Consider the following 24,141-nt stretch of genomic DNA (forward strand, 5'->3'; position numbering starts at 1 on the left):
ATGACGGGAATATTCATGAGCATGTGAATCCATGAAAGATATTTATGGTGGAGAGCTGGAGTTACAGGTAAGTAACTAGCTAACTTTGCACACACACTTGACTGATTCTTGCCACAACACAACACCCAATCGGTTTCCTGTAAGATGGCCGCCATATTGCCCATTTCGTGTCTGTGACGTGTAGTTCTTTCATTGACATTCACTGTTGCTTCTCATTTGATATGGAGGAGTAGCGAAGTGCTTCTATGTGGGAGGTACAGCTGGGGCTGTGGGGAGATCTGAGTGACTGCTTGGTTAAAGAGGGGACTTGAGACAGTGTGGCAGAGGACAACGGCACTGGGAACACATTCCACACCATGGTTGATTTCCTGAGGGGACATAGAAAGATGCAGCTTGCAATGGGTCAAAGGCAGACCCCTTAATCTAGACTCATCTAGCCCTCTTGTCTCTTTTCACCTTCAAACAACATTGACTTAAGTGGGATCGTCATCTCAGTAAAGATACCAGGTGTGCAACACCATTTCCGACCTTTTGTCATTCATCACCTCCCCCAAATTCTTGGCAGGTGGCCCAGGCCTCACTCGACTCCAGATCGTTGAAGAGGGGCAGGATGATGGTAATGAACAGTCTGTGACCCCACTGCACGCTGAGCACTATAGAAGGCCCCGGCAATGACTCTTTTGCTTATTCGTTTTGGCTTGACTATGCTTGCTTGCGCTCTAGCTTGGTCTCTGCCCTGTGAACTCTTTTTCACTCTCCCTGTGAACCCAACAACCTGTGAAGTCTATGTTCTGTTATTTCCCTCTGTCTGCTTATTAATCACATGTCCCCATGTTTTCTCTTTTCGTCTTTTCTCATACCCTGTTCCTTGTCCAGTCACTGTCGCTTGTTTATTCTTCTATCCTTATTCATTAATCCATTCATCCATATCATGCATTCATCCCTCAATACACCTTCGCATTCTTTCATTAATGCATTTTCAGAATCTATAATTCAATCCGCCAGCACCATACCCATACCCTTATCCGTATATTTATCTCCCGTGCCCGCCCACCCTTGTTCTCACTGCGCGCCTATTCGTTCCCGCACTCTCCTCTATCCTCTGTGCACGTTCTCCTTTCTCCTGAACTCGTAAACCAGCCAAGTTCCTTGATGTTGGTCTGCTCTTTCTTTCTAGATTGTAGTATGATGCTGCAGCTTTTTAGTGTGAACTTGCAATCGGAGATCATAACTTCAGGCTCCTATTAACCCCTCGTGGGCTAAGGACGAGTATGCTCATCCTTTTTGCATAGACGCGATTAAAGCTCAGCAGTTGACTGTAACAGTTGTGCGTGAACAGGTTTTTTTCGGAATGCAAAAGTTGGTCACTTGCCAAAATGCATGTATGTTCTGTGGGTCTGTCATATGCTACTGCCGTTATTCTATATAGCAATAAGTCATATCCTTTGATGGCTCTTCTCTTGCCAGGCACCATCGACCTCCAATCAACTGCAGGTCTTCTCTTCCCAATCTGCTAGAAATTGACCTGTACAGGGAAAACCATTACATAGAGACGGACGTCTGCTTATGAGGGCGGTCCGAGCACTGCCCTACAGATTGGTATCCATGTTCCATTCCCTCCATGCATGTGAGGTGGCGTTTAGCACTGCCCTACCTTCAGCCCCTTCTTGCCAGGTGCGAGTGGCAAGTGAAGCGTGTCCACCATACCCTGCCATTATTGATTCTTTTCTCGCTTGAAGCCAAATCATGTGCCGGCTGGCTCTAACTTTATTGCAAAGATTGACTTGCAGTTGTAACTCGTCAACCATGAACAACATAGACGTACGGGGAGAAGGCCCATCTTAGTCTTTTGTCCTTTCTCCATTGACCTATGTCCTGTCCTGCTCATACCAGTCGAGGACCGCCTCTAAAGAATTCACACACGTCTACCCATAAGCTTCCCAGCACTGTTTAGTACTATTTGTGTTCCTAGGTTTAGATTTCGATAGCTATACAATTTGCAGGAATGCCTACTTTTACACTTTCTTTTTAAAGGGTCATTTTATTTTAAGCACATTGTGTACAAGGACATGAAGCCTGCACTGCAAGCCAAGACGGCAGACCTTCCTATCATACAGGGACTGTTTTTGGCATTTTAGTTTTATCATTCGCCACGTCAACGAATGTTGTGCTACTTCAGGGTGTGCTCCTCTTCATTGTGATCATTGAATAGTCTAATGGTGGCTCCTCTTGTAGTTTTTCTCAGGTTGGTGGATACTGATCGATGCCGCTGTCGTCCACTATGAGCCCACGGAGCTGAACCATGCCTTCCATACGTGTGGTGTATTTTCCACTGTAGCTTTCTTTATGTGAGTATTCAATTCATTTGTTTTTTTCATATATCATTTTATTTGGAAATGTTGGCGTTGGGCACAAAAACGGCGAGCGAAATATAACTCTGTGCATTTTTTTGAAAAGACTATTACAGCTCAGTAATTGACACTATGACATTGTTGTTTTAAAGTTTGAAATATATTTTATACTGCCCCCCCATGCTTGATGGGGGCATGACTTAGAGGTGTATAAAACATTAAGCAACCCTAGTCCGATGAGAATACCCTCAAACCATCAACCAATCCTAATCAAATACAGACCTGCAGAAACACAACAGTACAAAACTAGCATCAATCAATCGAGAACAATTTTCAAATTAGAATCAGATGACATATAGTTAGTGTTTACACTGCCTCAAGAAACCAGGGAGATTATTTTGACCATCTCCAGCTATGATACAATCTTTATTAATCCTTGTTCACCAATCCTTAACTTGAACACTCCGAAGGAGTTTAAGATCTTGAACTCTAACATAGCCAGGGCCCACTCTCTGCAACCAAAACGAAACCTTTTCTCCGAGTGCCTCTCTAGTCTCGGACCTCTCCAGTCTGTCGATCATTAGTAATAAAGTTTCTGCAGCCACTAATAAGCTTTCTTTGGTTGGCGTCGTAAATGTCTGGCTTTTTTTTTTTATGTGAATGTCCCTTTCATAATGAAAGTAAGCTGATCTGTATGTGGTATAATTTAAATTTCTAGATGTAATAAGGGATAAAACGGCAGTAGAGGCTGGACAGATCAGCGTTGGTTGATGTCTGCTACTTTCATAGCCAACGGTAGCAAACCTGTTGATTTCAATCTGGTCAGTTTGACACAATGAATCCAGCATATTGGCTTGTGTCTGAGTGATGGTGTGGATACATTTCGCATACTTATCCACAATATCAAAGTTCGGATCAGTTTGACATGCTCTATCAACCCTATCTGGTAATAACTGAGATATATCATCATCAAATATTCCTCCCATAAGCAGAAATCCATACTGCTCTTGCGCTGGATGAGCTAAAAAAGTATATTTTCTTTACTGAATTTCTAACTTGGCCATCCTCGGATCACTTGATTTCCAGATAGGACTGTACAAGGGTCTCCAAAACCACATTCTCCATACTCTTCAAGGGGGACTGCAGTGCTCTATCTAATGCCACGGACAATCGATCCGCAATTTCCAGTTTGACCTCTAATAGGTAACTACTCAAACCCACAAGGTCCTTCTGGTAACCAGCCTCTTCCTTAACAAACTCCATGCTAGTCGTAGCAACCTCGCACATAGATCCATTTTCATCCTCTGTCATGACCATTCTTTCACCTTGAAGGTGCTGTTTTCTACAGGAGCTCCTTCTCATGACTTCAGATACACAACTAATACTTGATGTAATATGCATAGGGGGAGTGCAGCCTTCTCGAGGCACAACATGTTCCAATAACCTAGATTTAGGCTTTATTTAAATAGATTCCTTTATTGCCCCAAAATCAACAGCCAAAGGCTGGGGGAGAGTCCACTACTCGTCCAACCATCACATTGGGAGAATGAGCGCTGGTAGTAGGCATTATAGATAGCTCAATAAAACTAGACCATGCCTAAAACTGTTATCCCAATCAATGGTTACAAGGGACTCTGAGATTTAAAACCCTTAAAAGGATTACACCAGAATAACAACCCATTCTAAGAAAATATGCAATCCACAGCCAAAATTGTTTGGCAATATTAGCCTTCACTAGACCTAAGCACCGGTTCAGTAGTAACACACGCAGAAAAGAAAATGCCTTAACAGGCACATAGAGCCATATCAAACTCAGCACCACTTGCGTGTGATGGGGCATCTCAATGCAGTGCCAGGCGGATCGATAACTTCTTGGTAGGGGCATGTCAACAGCTAAGCCCCCCGCCTGCTACCGCTAGTTGCAGTTGCCCAGGCCGCAGCAAAGCCCAGACCATAGCACGCTAGTGCTCCACGCTCAATATCCGAAACCCCCAGACTACAGAAAAGGACCTATCAGTGTAGCGAGCCGTCAGGCCACACAACAAGCTGTCAAGCCGCACCGCAAGCAACACAGCCAGCAGCCACTTCTGAAGGCTACCCTCACCCTGATTGCATGTGGTGGTGGCACCTGAGTGCATGCGGTTGATTAGTAGTAACTCCCCGCAAGCGACATCTAATAGCCCAAACTAAAAATGAAAGAGAAACGAAAGGAATAGTGAAAAGAAAAACTAAAGAAAACACTATGAAATAAAACGCACAATTCATCATAAAAGTATCACATGGAAATGTAAATTAAAAAAAAAAAGTCCAGTGTTAAATCTGGCGTTGTGGGTAGAATGAGAGGTTCGAGTCTGTGAAGTCGTTACAATGCTTCAATAGGGCTTGCGAATAAAAACAGGAAAGATGGTAGGATACACGCACTCACTCAATGCAGTAATAAAGAACCTAACATCCATCAGGTTCTATTTTTAACAAACCCAATTTTGCCATGAAGATTACATACCTGAAGAGGCTGACAGCACAGGCTTTTGAAATGCCTGAAGACCCTGCTGTTCACGGGGAGCTGCAGCATGCAAGCGCGCGGATGTGTTTGTGATGGTGTTGTTTTCATTAGAAAGGCCCAGGGAGAGGGAGCAGCCCAGGCCTTTTCATCGCAGCGTTCGTTTGGCAGTGGGCACTGGACACCACTGTCCGGTAAATGGCACCGTGGCGGCCTATTTAGGTATAAGGCAGGTTTGAAAAATACAATGATTCTCCCAGACCAGCCTCCTCAAGTCAGCCAAGAGCTTTGAGGTCGTCTGACTCTACTTGGCGCTGGCGCAGCCTTACCTGAAGTGAGCACTGCAACACTTGCTTATTTTGCAAGATGCGTGCTAACACTTAGGCAAGCCTGCACGAGAGGAGCCACGAGCCAGAAACCATACCGCCCAGCCTTCCGTCCGGATTCATTTCATATTTAAAACTTACAAATGGTTGCATAATGTCAATACATTATGACACGATTTGCAAGTTTTTAAATATGAAAGCGGCAGGATGGCTGCATATCTCCCTTTCCTGCAGAAGTCGGACTTCTGAAAGGAGGAGGCAGATTCCTTTGTCCTGGGAGCGCAGAGAAGTCTGCCCCTTATGAGCAGGTGCGAGGCAGAAATTAGAATCTGGTATCTGGGCTGACCTCAGTGTGCGAGGCGTGTAATGTGTTTTCTTCAGGGAGAAGTCTGCCCCTTATGAGCAGGAGCGAGCTGGGCTGACCCCAGAGTGCGAGGCGTGAAATGTGCTCTCTTCAGGAGAAGTCTGCCCCTTATGAGCAGGTGCGAGGAAGAAATTAGAATCTGGTATCTGGGCTGACCTCAGTGTGCGAGGCGTGTAATGTGTTTTCTTCAGGGAGAAGTCTGCCCCTTATGAGCAGGAGCGAGCTGGGCTGACCCCAGAGTGCGAGGCGTGAAATGTGCTCTCTTCAGGAGAAGTCTGCCCCTTATGAGCAGGAGCGAGCTGGGCAGATCCCAGAGTGCGAGGCGTGTAATGTCCTCTCTTCAGGAGAAGTCTCCCCCTTATGAGCAGGAGCGAGGCAGAAATTAGAATCTGGTATCTGGGCTGACCCCAGAGTGTGAGGCGTGTAATGTGCTCTCTTCAGGAGAAGTCTGCCCCTTATGAGCAGGAGCGAGGCAGAAATTAGAATCTGGTATCTGGGCTGACCCCAGAGTGCGAGGCGTGTAATGCGCTCTCTTCAGGAGAAGTCTGCCCCTTATGAGCAGGAGCGAGGCAGAAATTAGAATCTGGTATCTGGGCTGACCCCAGAGTGCGAGGCGTGTAATGTGCTCTCTTCAGGAGAAGTCTGCCCCTTAGGAGCAAGCTGGGCAGATCCCAGAGTGCGGGCGTGTAATGTGCTCTCTTCAGGTTACATCAAATGCATCTATTGTTTGTCGCTGCTGCTGCTGGCCTGGTACCAGTGGTGAAAATGGGAAAAATGTGGTGGGGGAATCCCACAACACAAGGTCAGGGTGGGGAGGGGGGCAATTTTGGAGGGGGTGAGGGGCGTGGTCTGGAGGGGGCGGGGCAATGCTGGAATACCTTTTTAAAAAACAAAGGGAAAAAAAGAGCTCGCGACGGCAGCATTGCCTTTTACCGCAGGCTTTCACACTGGTGTCTAATGCACAATGCTGCCACATGTGCAACTGATCCCTTTCAGTTGTACATGTAGTGAGCATTCTGCATTGCACGCCAGTGCCAAAGCCGCAGTAAAAGGAAGCCGTTTCGGGCGTTTTTTTTCTTCTTTTATAAAAAATTGTTTAAAAGTTTTTCAGCACGGTTCATGGGATTGGGTGGCTGACTCTGGCCGGATCCTGAGATCCGGCTCAATATCTGGTGCCAGATCTCAGATCCGCCGAGAGCCGGCCCAATGACCAGCACTGCCTGGTACTCGGATCTTTAGCGGCCGGTCCGACGCCTGCATCTTTATCCAGGGGACAGCCTATGCAAGTCATGACATAATGTCAGTGACATTACGGCACAATTTGCAAGTTTTAAATATGAAAGCAATCTGGATGGAAGGCTGGGTGGCAGGGTTGCTGTGAAGTGTTAGCATGCACGCATCAGCTCTTCAGCTGATTGGGGAGTCTATCTGATGGACAACGGGGCTAAAAGACACTCCTGTCCCTGTTCAAGCAGTTATGGGGGCAAGTTCCACCACAGTCCCCCTGTACTCAGCGCCTATGGTTTTGGGTGCTGTCATCCCAATAAAGTAGCAGCGCTCCGTGCAGGGCAGGGAGGAGTCCCCCCTCCAATGACGGCTTCGAAAGCATGCTTCACACAGCCCAGGAAAGATTTGCGAGTAGACATTTTGTGCCCTGCTAATAGAACCTTTGGGAAGTTGTTTCAAGTGATGATTCTGTACAGTAATGAATGAGGTGCTGTTGCTACATTTTCAAGGTGAACATTAGATACCCAACGGAAGGAACAAGAGTGTCATCGCCCGATTGCTTGATATAGAACATGCTGGTATCTGAAAGACGTGCCTGAATGCCATGATCAAATGGATGCTACTCAGCATGAGATGGTATAGAAACCAGTACAAATTATAACCATGGCTTCTCTTGAAATCACTGCAATAACTCTTGCCATGTGTATTCAGTATTATGCTTGCATCCCTCTTTCTGGACCCAACACCAACTACATGAAGACGATCATGTCTTCTGCCAGTACCTTTAAAACAAACCCTTTTCTTCCTTGGCTTCTTTGCCCCGTTCTCCGTCTGAATAAAATGGGGAGTCACGTACCTTCACACATCCATTTTTGTTGTTGTTTTTTTTGTCCATACGAACAATATCCTGGGATGGAAGCTGCCACGCTTGTTCCTTCTAAATTCTATCTTGATGACTGACTTCCGGCAGCCCTTGCCCTCCACACACCCTGCCGCCTGAAATGGGGCCAGATCTGTAGGTCGGGGACCACAGAGCAATCCAAGGGCTGCCTAACTGGGCTGCGCTGGTGAGTGTGTGCCTGGTGAGGTAAGGGCTTCCGTAGGTAGGTAGCTGGGTGACGGCTTGGATCCTCACATATGTTTTTACTGGTGCACCGGCTGCCTCCATGATTAGATGGAGTCAGGCATTCTGGGCCTACTCTGCATGTTTGGGTGATGCTCACGCCCAGGAATGTGTATTTAGACAGGTTTGCCCAGGGCAACATTTGTTGTGCCAGCTTGGGACACCTTTTTGTCTCAGAGCATCATTGGGAAAGATCTTGTCAGGAGAAGACAGAGTGAGCCCTTAAGTCATCTTTCTCTCCTACAGAGATAAATGCACCCATTAAAACGAATCATAGACTAAAGAAACTGATCTGAGGTGCTGCAAGAAGGCTGCTGCTAAATTCAGGGCTTCAGATAAAAAATACATAAATGCAGCGTCTCCCTCTTCTCGTACTCGAATAATGATTGTTGGCTTTCTCAGACAGCTTGAAGAGAGACCCACAGGCATTAATCTGTGCATATTGGCGATGGAGGTGTTTGATCCGTGTTTCGCAATGGACGCAGTTCAGAAGGATGACCTGGGTATATCTTCCAGTCACACTGTAAGGCAGAACAGGGTTTCTGCTCACGGGTTGCCCCTTGATTACATGCATTAAGGAAAAGCTGTTCAAAGAATAGTTTGATCCAAAACCCATTTCTGTCCCACTTTTCAGGTTCAAGTTATACACACTGTCTGCTGAGGATGCGAGTCTTCCCATTACCTTGGAGGTAAACGCCTTCCTGTCCAGCTTTGGCGGACAGCCCTCCACGTTTGCTGTTCCAGGCAGGACTATGCGGTCAGAAAGAATTACACTCATGCTCAACAGGCCATCGGAAACTATACATATGCCTGCTTCACCACTCGGGCTCTCTTGGATGACTCAAGATGTGCATATCAATTTGGAGTAAGGTGCGTACTGCAGGGAGCTGGTGGAAAGGATGTACCAGCAAACAGGAGTTTCTTTCAGACCTTAGATACAGTGCGAACAGCTGCCCTCACCATGGGTACAACCTTTGTGGCAAAGAATCATCTCCATATCTGTGATTGAATTACCGACACTTCCCCAAAGACACTGGCACTACACCTTCCGTTTAAGGGGACCAGGCTGTTTGGAGAATAGCTCAAGGAGAAGGTTCATAAAAGTCCACAAGCAGGACAAATAGTCAGATGCAGTGTGAAAAAATTCCAGATTGCCACCCTGCGAGATCCCGAACATCCCAGTTATCCAGTAACAAAAGTACTTTAAAACACAGAAGGGTCACATCAGGGTTCAGAGGGCAACTTATGGGGACTTTTCCTCATGCCTCACAAAAATATCTAATAAACAGGGTCTGAACTGGACTGTTCCTTCTCCCGATGGCCGCGTTGAAGGAAGACTTTGCTACTTATGGAGGCAATGGATCCCCTCCACTATTTTGCTTTTTGGGCACCGCTTCCACAGAGCTGGGTAGAAGGTCACCAATGGGGAGGCCTTGATCTGAACTCCCTGGTTCCTGAAGATATTAATGGACGACTAAGCAATGGAGTTTGCATTTCCTCCTACGCACACTGGGGCTATCGGAACTCCTTGGCTAAGGAGTCCCATGAAGAGGAGTGCTATTTTAAAATCTTTTTATTTGACTTGACAGCACAACAAATGAAACCGTGGGACCCACATGGCACCAGCACTAAGAGCAATCCATGCAAATGATAAACAGTACATATTGAGTGGAAAGAAGCATATTAATTAATGCAGAGCATACAACATGTTGATACATACACCAAAAAAAGGGGCACCATCTAGGGGGAGCCGCCTGGGGAAGTAGAGGGGGAAGTTGATGGTGAGGCCATGGCAGCGATATAGTCTCGAAATCTCGGCCAGTCATCTCTCGGCCTAGAGTGTGGATGCTGCGTCGCGTTCCAGGACTGCCCAGTGTCGTGAACCCATGTGACCGATCTGAGCCATTGTGTATAGGTAGGGGCTCTAGGGCGGAGCCAACAAAGTAATATACAGCGAACTGCCAGAAGCATGCAGAGGCCCGCTAATTTCTTAGAATCACGGGGTAACTGAGGGAGATCATGGAACAAGCAGTGTAGTGGGGTGGGGGTGATCGAGTGCTCCAGGATGTCAGACAACGTAGAGCAGATGTCTAGCCAAAATTGGGTCAGCCGGGGACAATGCCACAACATGTGTATATAGGAAGCTTGATCCGCACCACACCTGGGACAGGAGGGAGGGGTGGCGTTGAACATGCGATGGAGTCTCATAGGTGTATGATGATACCTGTGTAGGATCTTGAACTGTTGATCTCAGTGCCAAGGTCCTCCTCCCATCTGCGTCTCAGCTCGGTGAAGTGGGGGGCCGCTCTAGTCTGGAATAAGGAGTAGAGCCTCGACACCTTGCCTCTGAAGGAGAGATAGGAGCAGAGCTCCTCCACTATAGGTTCATCAGGGGGCAAGGCGGGGAAGTCTGCATACCTGGTATTAAGATGTTCGCGGAGTGAAGAGTACTGCAACCACACTGAGGGTCGGCGCCTGAGTGATGGAGGAAGGTCAGACCATTCAATAGAGTTTCCCTGTTCAAAGGCATCGCGTAGCGTCAGGAAGCCAGCATCGGCCCAGCGAGTGACCACTGAAAGTGGAATGTGTGGAACATCGGGGAAGAAGTTCCACAGTGGCAAATCACTGTGGAATGGGTGAGGTGCGTGGACCATGGACCAGAGTTTGGTTAGAGCCAAGGATGTGCTGGCTACAGGATTCGCAGAGTTTACGTCAGGAGGGATTGGTTGGAGGACCAGGGATCCGATCACACGGTCACAGACAGATAGCTTCTCGAGGCGAACATGTGGGGGGGGTGGGGGTCAGTGGTATTGAACCAGTATGCAGCAAACTGTGATTGGGCTACCACCCAGTACCTAACAAAGTCTGGTGCGCTGAATCCACCCAACGCCTTAGGGGCAGTCAGTGTGGATAATTTGAGGCGGACGGCCCCAGAGTGCCAGAGGAAGGTGTTACATATGCTGCGCAGTGTTTGGGAAAAAAAATAGCCCCGGGCCACAGAGGCAGATTGGTGAATCGGTACAGTAATTGAGGTAATACAAACATTTTGAGTATTCCAACTCTGCCTGCCAGAGAGAGGGGAAGTTTAGTCCAGCTGGAGGTTTTAGCTTCGAGGTTAATTAGGTAATTCTGATAGTTATCATTACGCAGTTGTGACGCGTGCCAGGGGACCACCACCCCAAGGTAGATGAAGCTGGAAGGAGACCAGTTGAACCCATGTAGATCGGGGGGGGGGTTGTGTCAAGTCTGTGAGTGGAAATAATGTAGACTTGGAGCAGTTAACCTTCAAACCAGATATGTTCCCAAATCGAGCCACATCTGTCAGTATAGGGAGGAGGTTGATTTCAGGGGATCGAACATACAGCAGGGCATCGGCAGCGTAGAGGGAGACTGTCGGTCTGGCCAGATGTGCGCAACCCTCTGTGTGAGTGTGATTGCCGAATCATATCAGCGAAGGGCCCCATGGCTATAGAAAAGATGAGTGGAGAAAAGGGGCACCCTTGGCGTGTACCTCTAGATAACTGGAAGGGGGAAGAGCCTCTGTCCTCCGTGCGGACCTTGGCTGACGGGGCAGTGTAAAGAAGCTTTATCCAGGTGCGGAAGTTGGGGCCGAATTTGCATTTCTCAAGAACACACCACAGGTATTTCCATGAGACTGAGTCGAATGCCTTCTGCATATCCAATGTAGCTGCCACTGCTTGTGTGGCCGGGTCTATTCTGTTGACTACATTGAAGAGCCTCCTTAAATTTAGGGAAGTCGACCTACCGGGGACAAATCCGGCCTGGTCTGGGTGAATAATGTGGGACATGTACGGGGCTAGGCGGTTGGCAAGTAGTCTGGCGAATATTTTAATATCGCTATTAATCAGTGAGAGGGGTAGGTATGAGCTGCACTGCGTAGGGGTTTTACCAGGTTTAAGGAGCACTGTAATCAGTGCCTCCCAGAGGGATGGCGGAAGTATACCCTTGTTGCACGACTCCTCCCATAGGGTCAGTAGGTACGGTGCTAGTTGGGCCTTGTATAGTTTGTAGAAGTCCATTGGTAGCCCATCTGGGCCGGGAGCCTTCCCGGACTCGATGGCCTCCACAATTTCTTCTAGGCTGAAGGGCCTCTCAAGGGAGGCGCTGGCGTCGGTTGACAGGACTGATAAAGGGAGGTTCTCTAAAAAGGAATCAATTTCGGAGATCTGGGAGCTGTCAGCCTCCAAGTACAGGGTGGTGTAGAATGAGAGGAATTCCGAATTGATGTCTTGGGGGGAGGTGGCGAGTGTGCCATCCAGTCTAGCAATGGCCGGTATGTTGGGGGCACTGAATTCGCGGCGCAGCAGTCTAGCTAACATTCTGCCGGGCCGCTCACCTTCGCCATATTTCCTTGCCGCCCGAGGGGAGTCCAGGAACCTCACCTCACGGTTGGCAAGGTCACAGAACTTGTGCAGCTCAGAGCCCAGCATCGCTAGGGTAGCAGGGGAGTGATCCACAGCGTATTGGGCTTCATAGACTGATGGGGCTGATTCGCTGGTAGCGATGTCGGCGCGGATGCCTTTCAGGATGCCACTGCTCTTGGAGATGGCGACCCCCCTAGTGTGTGGTCTGAAGGCTTCCCAGAGCACTGCTTGTGTTGAGATAGAATTAGTGTTAATCTCAAAATATTCCTCAATGGAGGATTAAAGCTCAGAGGCAAAAACCTGGTCAAGGAGCGCATAAGGACTCATCCTCCACTGTCTTGTTTTGTTGGCGTCTAATCCCCAGTTCAGGGATATAAGAACAGGTGAGTGGTCTGATAATGTCCTAGGGAGAATGGCTAAGTGAGTTATGCATCTAATCAGTATGTCTGTGACAAGCCATCTATCAATTTCAGAATGGGAATCATGCACTGAGGAGTAAAAGGAGTATGTGCGGTCCTTGGGATACACCAGACGCCAAGCGTCCACCAGTGCCAGGTGGGGGAGCGAGGTCAAGATAGAATATGCTGCCCTGGACAGTTGCAGAGGTCGAGAACCCGACCTATCCTGGGTGACATCTAATATCGTATTGAAGTCCCCGCCCCATAGGATAGGAATCAGGGGGTAGCTCTCAAGTAGAGTGGCCAGGTGAAGGTAGAAGTCAGGATCGTCGACGTTGGGACCATATATGTTGAGGATGGCTATCTCCTGTTGCTGTAATATACCAGTGATGAGCACAAACCGTCCAAGTGGATCTATGTGGAAGTGCTGACATGTGAACTTCAGACTTTTATGTATTAGGGTAAGGGTGCCTCGGCTCTGAGTGGAGTAATTAGTGTAATACCTCTGGGGGCCCCATTGCTTGGCAAACCGTTCACATTGCTCCGAGCGAGCGTGAGTTTCCTGTAAGCATAGGATCTTTACTCCGTGGCGTTCGGCGTGGAGCTGGATCTGTCTCATCTTTTTATAGTTGCCTAAACCTCTGACATTCCAGCTCATAAAGGTCAGGGTAGTATCAGCCATATTTGAGGGGGTGATGGTGGAGTAAGTAAAAGTGAATTCTAGTTAGATGAAAGGCGTGTGCCCTAGGTGTATGTGGCTCTCACTGCATGTATGAGTTGGTTAAGCGTGATGCCTGCAGCGCCTCTGGAGGCTGTCGAGACTTTTTTAAACCATACTGTTCCCTCCCCACCCGCCACCCACATCCCTCCCCCAATCAGAGGGACGAAACCCAAACAAAACCAAAACAACAATGAACTTTCTGGCATCAACACCTGGGGGTCTGTTGGCAGCCGGGCGATGGCACGCCGGACTGGGAAGAGCGTAAGGAGAGTCATGCTGCATAGTAGGATATATTGCAGTTCACAGTGCAACAGAAGAGGCGAGGAATCACCTACACAGAGAGATAATGGGGCGACATTGGAGGAATGATCAACAATAAATTCCGATATATAGTGGCCACCGCGGGGGAGGACACTCCCTGGCGGTCCCAACATACAGCCAAGCTATGTTAACAAACATTAGGAACCAAACAAATGAACTTCAGTAAACAAGTGGCCATCGTGGAGGGGGAAGCGCCATGGCGGTCCCCCGCGTGGCTTAGGCATGGCAGCAATCATTGAGACATATGAAATTTGTGTTAACCATGCTTGGGTCAGCGAGGAATATGTTCATCAATAAATTTCGAGGCCTCTTCCGGGATGGTGAAGAAGAATGTCTGATTGGAGTGTTCAATCCTTAGTTTAGCAGGGAAGAGCATGGAGTACTTGACTCCTAAGTCTCGAATTCTCCTTTTGACCGCCAGGAAGGTCTTACGTTCTTGGTGCACAGCTACTGAGTAATCCGGGTACAGGTGTATCCTCGCCGCCCCCAGATGTAACTCTCCCTTGGATCTGGCTGCACAGAGCAAGGCATCACTGTCACGGAAATTTAGGATTCTGGCTATGATGGGACGGGGTGGGGCACCCGGCCTGGGCTTCGCGGTTAGGGAGCGATGAGCTCTTTCCACTGCGAACTGTGCTGAGAGCTTGGGACTATCAAGGAGTGTTAGAAGGGTGCGCTCCACGTAGTCCTCCATGGGCTCTCTGATGTTGTCCTCTGGTATGCCGACAATGCGGAGGTTATTATGCCTAGAACGGGATTCGAGGTCGTCATTTATCTTTTCGACCATCGAGACCCGGTTGGTTAGACTGGTCACTGTGGCATGTAAAGAACCCAGGTCGTCCTCCACGATGCCAACCCTTGTCTCGACCTTGGCCACTCTACCGTCGATTCTTTCGATATGGGCCTTTATGGATGAGATGGTACCATTCATGTCGTCTAATTTAGTGTGTAGGGCAGTGAAGCCCTCGCGCATGTACTCTAGCATTTTCTGCGAGTCATCGGGGGTTGAAGATGCTGTGGCGGTCGGTGACTCCTCCGGAGGGTCGATCAGTGGCTTGGAGGGCGTCTTGGCAAACATGTTCAATGAGCTTTGCTTCTTGCCAGCCCCGGCTGCCTTAGTCATGGTGTCAGGTCGCCCTCGGCACCCAGGGCTCTATTAGGATGCAGTGGGCTGGCCTCCAAGCGCCACTCAGCGGGCGCCCCAGGGGGGGTTTGAGGCGAGGACAGCAGGTAGGGATGCAAAATGCGGCGCCAGTGAGGTTCCACCCAGGCACACAGCGCCAAAAGTACATCCACGGGGTCAAAGGGGGTCCAGATGTGGCGATGGCACCGGATCCTTGCAATAGTGCTGTAGTGTAGGTGGAAATAGCACTGCGTGGAGGTAGCACTGCAAGTTTCACTGTTCCGTATTTAAAATCAGTGAGGGGACACAGGTTAGTGGCTCAGTGTATTTGCATCACATTAGGAAGGCGGGGAGGCTGTGTCCCTGAAGCCGGGGGTTAAGGTGTTCAACAGGATATTATTGGTAGGTTGCCCGTGTGGGCCAGAGTGCTCCTGGAAGGTCGCCCGATGGTAGATGGCAAGGTGGGTGGCGAGAGTCGCCAGATCAGCACAGGTGCGCCCCAGCGCAGTTATGAGGAAAAGAGTCAATTGTCTGTAGTATAGGAGAGGAGCTGAAGCAGGGTATTCCGCCGTGGGTCACCCAGCAAGGATCAGGATCCAATTAGGTATTGGAAAGGCAATGTTCCTGAAGCAGGAGGAAGGGGTGTTCAGCAGGGTGTTAACGGTAGGCTGCCAGTGAGGGCCCGGGTGCACCGGGGAGCTCACCCAGATGGTAGTAGATAGCAAGTGACGTCGAGGGTCACCAGACCAGCTCAGGCGCGCATCAGCGTGGTTGCAAGGAGAGAGGGGCCAATTGTCTGTGGTCTAGGAGCATGGTATTTCCCTGTAGGTAGCTCAGAAAGGGTAGGGATCCGGTTAAACAGTGTTTTTTTGGGGAGCACTCAATCAGCATCCAAGGGGGTGGGCGGGGGAGAACAAAGGGTGCCGCGTGGATGGGCACAGCACAGTAGGGCGGGGGAGCAGCCCCAGTACCAGGCCCTGCAGCCGTGTCGGCCTGCGCACAGCGGATCAGCTGGGATGCCGCCGCAACCCCGGGAAAAGGATGGTGCTCCGCTAGGCCAGCGGGCGGTGGATGGGGCGGCCACAGGGACCGCCAGAGCCGGGCATCCAAGGCTGCAGGCGCCGCCGCTGAAAGGAGCCGCGGGCGGAGCAGGTGGGTCGGCGATCAAAGGCAGTCCTCCGCCGGATGATGAGATGCGATGGGGGAAAAACCCCGCCAGCCACAGTGGCCCAGCGTGCCTCGCGGGCTCGGCGCCCCTTCCCCACCACGGCCCACAACACCGCGCTCACAGGTAGAAGAGCGGACCGTGGTCTCAGGAGTCGCGGGGCGGGGAGAGCTAGCAGCCGCAGCCGCCAGCCGCTAAAAGGGTTGTAGTTGGCCTCCGAGGGTGCGTTCAGCGCCGGAACTTCGCAGGGGGACGGCGGGGGTGTTCAGAGTCTCGCCAATAGCGCTGCAGGATGGAAGCAGCGTAGAAGGGGAAAACGGGAGGATCTGTCGCTCTGCCAGTCCGGAGCAATACGGTTAGGCGGCCATCTTACTTCGGCGCAACAGCGCCCCCCGTAGAGGAGTGTTATTTGAAATTAAAGAGCAACTTAGGAAATGGTGCCATCAGCAGGGTCCCTCCACCTCAAAAGGGGACAGAGTTCAATTGCTTTTCTGCTCCTAAGACCTTTGGATGATCCTCGACCTAAAGGCAGTCAATGGCTTCATGCCCGTACATGAATATCTCAATGAGACACTTCGGAAGATAATTCCTGTTCTCTTCATGGGCAAATAGCTGGCTTCTCTGGATTTCAGAGATGTTAATCTCCATGTGACTGTCATTCAAGAAGTTCACAGGTTCAGTGGGTTTGGCATTTGGGACCAACATTTCCTTTGTGCTCCTCTTTGATTTGGTTCGTGAGTCTCTCTAGAGTATTCAGAAAGATCTTGGCTCCGTTGGAGGGTCTCTCGCAAAATGACATGACCTCTGTTTCCTTACTTGAACTACTGACTTATTCAGAGGGCCAAGAATGGAAGCCTAGAGTCTGGCATATCAAAGATCACAAGATTGTTTTTACTGTACATCGTTTTCTCCTGAACAAAAATTCCCCTTCTTTCCAGCCCAGGAACTCATTGATTCAACTCTTCTTAACCCATTTTGGTAGGGTGTGCCTCACCAATGACTCGTATCAGTACCTAACTAGGAAGATTTGAAGACCCTGCGGTCTGGAGTGCAAGAGCTATTCTTGACATCTTTTTATGGCCCAGTGGGTCCACTAGATGCCCTGGCCACTACTGGCACACCTTCATTCATTCCAGTCGTGATTGGATCTTCACAAACTCTTGAGGGGGTTCCCGTAGAGCCCTCTGGCCCCAAGGGTTTTGGCTGTGGGGTGTCTTTCCCTTTCCTGTGAAAGGCATCTATTTAGGGTTGCTGGAGTCACTTGAAGATCTCAATGAACTCCAGTTGGAAGGAATTCGAGACCGTTCCCAGGTCGTTGAGGTTCTTTGGTCCCTATGTAGGGGCTATCTAGTGTTGATCAGGACTGACAGCACCACTACAATGGCTTAATTCAGCCCCCTGGGTACAGGGGACAAGGTTGGCCCCTTAGAGGGAGTAGCCTTCCAGCTGGGGTGTAGGCCAAGGAGAATCTATTATCCCTTATTTCTATTCATATTAGGGAGGTTGGAAAATTCCCTTGCTGACGTCCTTAGTCAGTTTTCTCTTTGTCACGTTCGCTCCTGATGCCCTAGATGTTCTTATGGATCACTCGTATTCTACCCCTTTTGACCTTGTTTTTTTTTTGTTTTTTTTGCTTCTCTGGACAACACCCAGTTGCCTTGATTCGTGTCCAGGTTTCCAGATAAGTGGGCATGGGTCACAGATGCCCTAGTCGCTCCAAGGCCTAACGAGCTTCTCTAAGCCTTTCCTCTTACCCCTACTACCCCCCCCCACCCTTCACCATTCTGTTGCTCCAGCATGTCCTGAGCAATATCAATGTTTCCTCCTGCAGGGTCCTATTGACCACTCCTCATCAGCCCACAGGGACGTTGTTTAATCTATTCTACTTCCATGGGTGCCTCCTTTGTTGGAGTTGCACCCAGTTTGGTCTGATTTGCATGTTCCTGGAAAGGGAGGGACTTGTGCAACAAGGTCTCCCAAGTGAGGTGTCTTGTTCCATTCAGGAGGCTTGGCCCCCTTCTAACGGAAGAGCTTATGACGAGCATGGTGTGAGGGGGGCAGCGTGAAGGCTGAGTCTTCACTTCCTGCTGCTGCCAGAAGCGAGGGTTCTCCCTGTACAGTGTGGCACCCATCATATTGCTTGGTTTTCGTCAGCATGGCTTTCCCTTGGGTCCACTGCTTCCATCAGGCTGGAGTGGGCCACCATCAGGGCCTTCCATCAATCTTGCATGAGTCCTGACCAGATGAGCCTTTAGTGGTCAGATTGAGTTTCTACATTGGTCCGCCCTATGGTCTTCTGGCCATGGCAGACGTACACCTTCTGTCCCTTTAAGGCAGTGCTCTTGGTGGGCGTCACTATTACCAGAAGGTTAGCGCAACTCTGGCGCTACTGTGTCATGATCCATATTTCTAGGTACACCTTGCATTCTGTGTGTTGCAGTGCGATCCTACCTTCTGCTCTTAAATCTCCTCCACATTCTACTTGTCCTAGGACCCAGTGATCCCAGGGTTCCCCTAGGAGATCTCCACTGAGAATGCTGTGGCGCGGTGTGATGTCACACAGTCCTTCTGATTTATGTCATGAGGACGACTTCCTTACAATCCTTAGTCTGTTCATTACGCATGGGGCAGCTGAAACAGTGCTCAAGGTTTCCAACTTTTCTCTCAGTATGTGGTTGAAAGAGGGAATTTCTCTAGCCTAGTCCCTCTCTGCCGTTCTATTCCCAACAGGTGTTCAATGGCATGCCACCAAAGACATGGCCGTCTCATGGGCCAAGGCTATGGAAGCCTCGATGCATGGAATGTTTAGTGCAGCAGCTTTGGCATGTCCTTCCACATTCATGGTGCATTACAGACTTGACCTTGCAGGGCAAACGGAAGAGGCTTTTGCAAAGGCTGCAGGGCTTGCAAAATCCCCTAGCCCACTTGACCTTGCTTGCGAGTACGAGGATGTTTGAAACCCTTTATTTTACATCTTTGTTTTCAGTGAATGGCAAATAGGTTTCACTGTGGATGGCTGGCCTTTGTTTGGCAGTATTGCTCCAAATATGAAGTGTGCTTATGGTGACCTGCACTATTTTGCAGTAAGCACTGGTAAATATTTGTCACCTGTCACCATGAGTGTATTTCTCCTGGGTAGAATATGTAAACTAAGATGCTTGCCCTGCTGGTCTAGAAAGAGTTTTAAGCATTCCCAAGGCCTGGGCTTTTCGCGAAGCTGCCCACACCCACTGCCTAAACTATAAGGTCACTTACTAGGTGTGCAGCATTCCTGTGACACATGTCTTTCTTGTTGTGGTAATGTACGGCTGGTTCGATCTGGTATTTGATTCACTTCATGAAGTGAGTATTGGGATAAGGAAGAGGAATGCACGGATAATGTTCTGATTACTTACAAGTAATCTTCATTACGCCTAGTTTTACTCCTTCATCCGAGTATTTGCACCCACCTCACTCACCCGAATGGTAGCTCATTCCGACTCCTTGGGTATAGTACGGGGTGTGTGAATGTTTGGGACTCCCTATTACACCGGATTGGGGTGTGGGATGTTTGCAGTAGAGTCAAGGAAGAGAGATGGTTTTTGGAAAAAAACGTTTTTATTTACTTATTTGTTTTTGAGGCAGTCTTCATGTAGTTAGTACTGTGATGAGGAAGAGTGGAACTAGAGCTAATGAAGATCACTGGTAAGTAATTGGGTAATTCATGTCGATGTATGATGCACAGCAGAGCTCTTTTGTTATGTTGTATTGCCCGTTTCACTCGGCTGAGAAGTGTCTTTTAATTGTGCCATCAGTCCCGAGTCATGTGGTTGGCTCAATATTTGCTTTCCAAGCAGTGAAATAATAGAACATCATTTTGAAATCTATCTGGAGTTTTCTTGACCAGCACTTCTTTCCTCCAAAAATGAATGCCCAGATGTTCTGAGTTAAGTTTGTGGTAGCCACCTCTGCATGTCCTGCTTCTTTCTTTTCTCCATGCCACAAGACCAAGTAGGCAGCATACAAATGCAATAGAAATAACAGTTTAATTTTTAACTCGCACCTACTAAATTGAATGCAGGCTCTTGTCCCATTATACCATTGAACGTGGTGGAATGTGGCTGTTGGAGGCTGAAATTCAACATTTCAGTGAATGCCTGTAGTACTTGGCAGTCATCCTGCTTAGGATTCATGTTATGGGGTAGGGCACTCTGAGCCCTTCTCTTCCTTATCCCAGTCTTCAGAATTGAGGTGGCCTAAGCCCTGTTGTCCTCCCTAGATCTTAGAGCTGCCACACTCTTAGTACCTCCTGACTCTTACACCACCACAGTATCCAAAGCCCATCCGCATTCCATTGGGTCGGAGGATAAATTACTTGGACTGGGACAAGGAAAAGTAGGACTCTGAGATTTGAGCATTAACCGGGCATTGCCCAGTCACCTGTGTTCTGCATCCCAGTGAGAAGAATTGAGGATATAAGGTGTGACGCCAGGGATATTCAACCAGTAGAACATCAAGTGAAATTGTGCTCAATTGACATAGAGGTTCACACATTCCAAAACCACTGATGCAAAGGTGGCAGACAAGCCCATATCGGCCAATTTCTAGTGCGCAATGAAAGTGTTGGAGGATGCCCGCCTTGCCTCACAGGAGATATGCGCAATGAAGCACCACAGAAGGTTGCTGTAGGTAGCGGCTGTTACACTTGGTGGACCTACCCTGAATCCCGCATGGGAGGAACTTGTGCTGTCTGCATGCCAGGGAGATAGCTGATCAAAACCATCTATTCAGGACAGGAACAGGAGATTTTAACCACGTGTCCTAGATCAAAGGAGACTTAACAACTAAGTGGTATGAAACTTAGCCATGTGATTAAGTTGATTTTGTACATGAACTTTTTTTCATCCATATCCTCTGCAGTAAGAAGAGGGGAAGTCATTGAGGAGGTGGAATGTAAACCCCACCTTAGGCCAGCAGGGACTAGACACTTGGGAAGAAAGTGCAGAAAGAGACTAAAGGAATTCTATTTTTCCCCAAGCTTACATCACCAGGTTTCTATCGTAGGATGGACAGGGTTCCCACAGGCAAGGTCTAGACAGTTGTAAACTGTCAAGGAGACACAAAGCCATCTTCCCCACCTTCACTAAGCCCAACATCTGGGTTTCTTTGAAGGCCATAATAGCAGGCAGCTACATGTTAGAATAGAAGCACAGTCCCAAGCTAAACTCCCTAGTACTCAGGAGGATGACTGTTGTTTTTGTACCCTCCCCAAGAGTAAGGAGTGCAAACGCACTTTTCTTTAATGGTAGTGGGGAGGGGTTGTCTCTGGGTACGGATCATTCTCCATTCTTAGGACTGGTTTGAGGAAGAGGGACAACCTGGTAATGCAATGTTACACTGCTTGTCATGTATGGTAGTTATTCCATTCTCGGTCACCCAGGTATAAGAAGTGGAGATTCTTCTACTCTCTACCTAGCCTCAGTGGGATCAAGTACACTCCATAGCTTGCTAGGCTAGAGGCCACTGCGAATTCTTGCGTGAGTGCCTGCTGCCAGGCAACGAAAGGTGAGCTTCTCGTGCATTGAAATTGGGCTTCTCTATGAATTGTCGTCACAGCCCTCCCACCCATTGTTGCACTTGCATTCTCGGCTGCCTCTTCTACTGGAATTATGCCCACAGGGGATCCTAGTAGGTTTTTAATGTGCATGGGCATACGGAGGAAACTTCCTCTGTATAGGTGATCTTGTTGGGACACATAAGAACGGGGGAAAGAGAAACTTTGGTTAGTAAAAGGTTAAGTTCGAACAGTCTGCCCGAGAGTGAGGAAGTGAACTTTGTTGTGCAGGCTGCACATGCACTGAATCTCCTGCATGACATATTGGAAACGGTTACAGGTCATTTGGTCGAAAATAAATGGTCGACAGGACAAATGGTCGACGCAGTTTGGTCGAAAGACAAATGGTCGAATTTTTATTTTTTTGTATTTTCACTTTTTTTGGGGGGGGTGCAGGGGGGTCCCCCTTTTTTTGCTAAAAAACCCTTTTTTTTCCTAAACAAAAACCTGAAATATATATATATAAATAAAAAAAAGAATTCGACCATTTGTCTGTCGACCAAATGACTGGACAGCATTGGAAACTCAAGGTGTGGCATTGGTGCATGTCGGAGATGCTAGATTACGAGCAGTGGAGCTGGAAATCCTTCACAGCAAAGGCACTTGTCCACGTACTGCTCCATTATGTAGGTTTGGGCGGTGAATAGAAAAGTGCATGGCAGAATGAGGAATTCTATGATTCTAAAGCATTTCTAGAAGGAAATTTGCTTTGCCCAATGTTTACATGACTATTCTTCTGTGGTTTGTTGCTGTTTCCCCAAAGACACTTGACAGCAGAAAACTAACGATTAAGGAACACCCTTCCCCTCCATCAGCTTGCAACTCCCCAAATGGCATCTACTCTTGGATTTTCACCCATCTCATTGTTGATTCTTTTCCCTTTATCCTTTTGTTTCTTCTTCGTTGAGTAAGTGGTATTTGAGTTGCAGTTAACGATATTCTGGTAAACCTTGAATTGACTCCCAAACATTTTACAGTTGCTTTTTGTTGTTTGATCCTAAGTAATACTTTCAAGAACCATAAATAAAATATCATATCATATAAGCACCCTCATGCCTCCAAAAGTGGCAAATCTTGGATTGACGGCTAGAACTTGTGATCCAAGCTCTAGGAATTCCCATGGTTCATATCTCACGTTATGATATGGCATTTCTAACGCGCCTATGTACAAGTGTTTCAAGGCGTGATGAGGCAAGGGAGGGGGAACAAAGGGAGGACGGACAACGATCCTACTAGGCCAGGTGACATTCAGATCCCGCAAGTGCATGGGAAACCTGATGTTCTGTTGTCGCCTGCTGCTCTCTGCCTTTCCCCCACTCATGGCAATACCCTAATGCCCCTCAATTCACATAGGCCTCTAAAGTGTTTACTGACAAATTGGAATGTTGGCAGGCTATTGTAAAAGGTAGATCAGCAGAGGTCCTTAACCACTCTTACTGGGCCTTCTGTTTATTCCCCAACATTTTGCATCTATGCTTAGCCAACATTCCACCTTGTTGATGCTTAATATTTGTCATATTATATCAGGGTGCAACATTTCCACTCGCCTGGTCTGCTGTGTGTATGCACAGAATTTACATGGTGAGCGACTTTTTGGTGGCTGGCTAGTAGCCTACAACCTGAATGTTTGCACTTTGATAATGGTATTACAGCCCCAGGTTGAGGGGCGCTGTAACAGCTTCTATCGCTTGTTACCCTGTTTATGCACCCTGTGCCTCGCTCAAGGCCTGTAACTGTTTCGTGTTGGCTCGAACCTGTTATAGATCACTCGCCCCTCCAAACCCTGGGCGGTAATGTCACATTAAAGTTTGAATCCTGCCCACAGATCAAAGCGGACTCTAATAATGGGTCTGTCTGTGCCTTCACGAACCTGAGAGCAACAACAATCTTTGCTGGCATTTTCGATCGTGATCCATCTTTCTGTAGAGTAAAATGATAAAGTAAACTATGATGTCTGAGATCACTCGGCAAGGCTTCTAGTTACTTGTTATGTAGTCATTTAGTTGTTATGTAGAGTGTTGCTATAGAACAATAGAAAAAGATTGCTATAGACCAAGTACAAGTAAGGACTTTAGCCTAAGGGCACCCAGCCAGAAGGACAAGGACACTTCCATGAGACCTGGCACCAATAAGGACAACGACTGTGCATTGTCTGATGGCATAAAGAAGGAACCTGTAAACAGTGACTATGATGGCAGAAATGAAACTTTACAGGGTAGGAGAAACCGGAAAAGTATTCAAACTTTAACAATGATTACTTCTACTTGGCCCATGTACCCCTTTTTTTTTCTTTTTTTTTTCTTTTCTATATTAGGGAGGGAGATGTTATGTAGTCATTTAGTTGTTATGAAGAAGGTTTCTATAGAACCACTACACGTAATAGGAATCAATGGTTTGATTGACGAGGCTTGTCGAGGGAGTACGCTCCGGGGGCTAGTATTCATTAAACTACTTTAAATGTATTGCCTGCCTCCGGCACTTCATTACATTACTCTTGAATGAAACCGACATTGCAACAGTTCATGTTGGCCCTACACATTTCTT

At 48.2% G+C, this 24,141-nt stretch overlaps 1 protein-coding gene across 1 annotated transcript in view; it reads left to right on the forward strand.

Annotated features, from left to right (window-relative positions):
* The window catches only part of TMEM50B (transmembrane protein 50B), a 197,198-nt gene that overhangs the window by 36,777 nt on the left and 136,280 nt on the right, over positions 1-24,141 (forward strand). The window contains exon 3 of the mRNA XM_069636278.1: positions 2,236-2,348. Coding sequence (XP_069492379.1) covers positions 2,236-2,348 — 113 coding nt within the window. The remainder of the gene's footprint in view (positions 1-2,235; positions 2,349-24,141) is intronic.

The sequence above is a fragment of the Ambystoma mexicanum genome, chromosome 7p, assembly GCF_040938575.1.
Source record: "Ambystoma mexicanum isolate Mex_15411 chromosome 7p, UKY_AmexF1_1, whole genome shotgun sequence".
NCBI lineage: Eukaryota > Metazoa > Chordata > Amphibia > Caudata > Ambystomatidae > Ambystoma > Ambystoma mexicanum.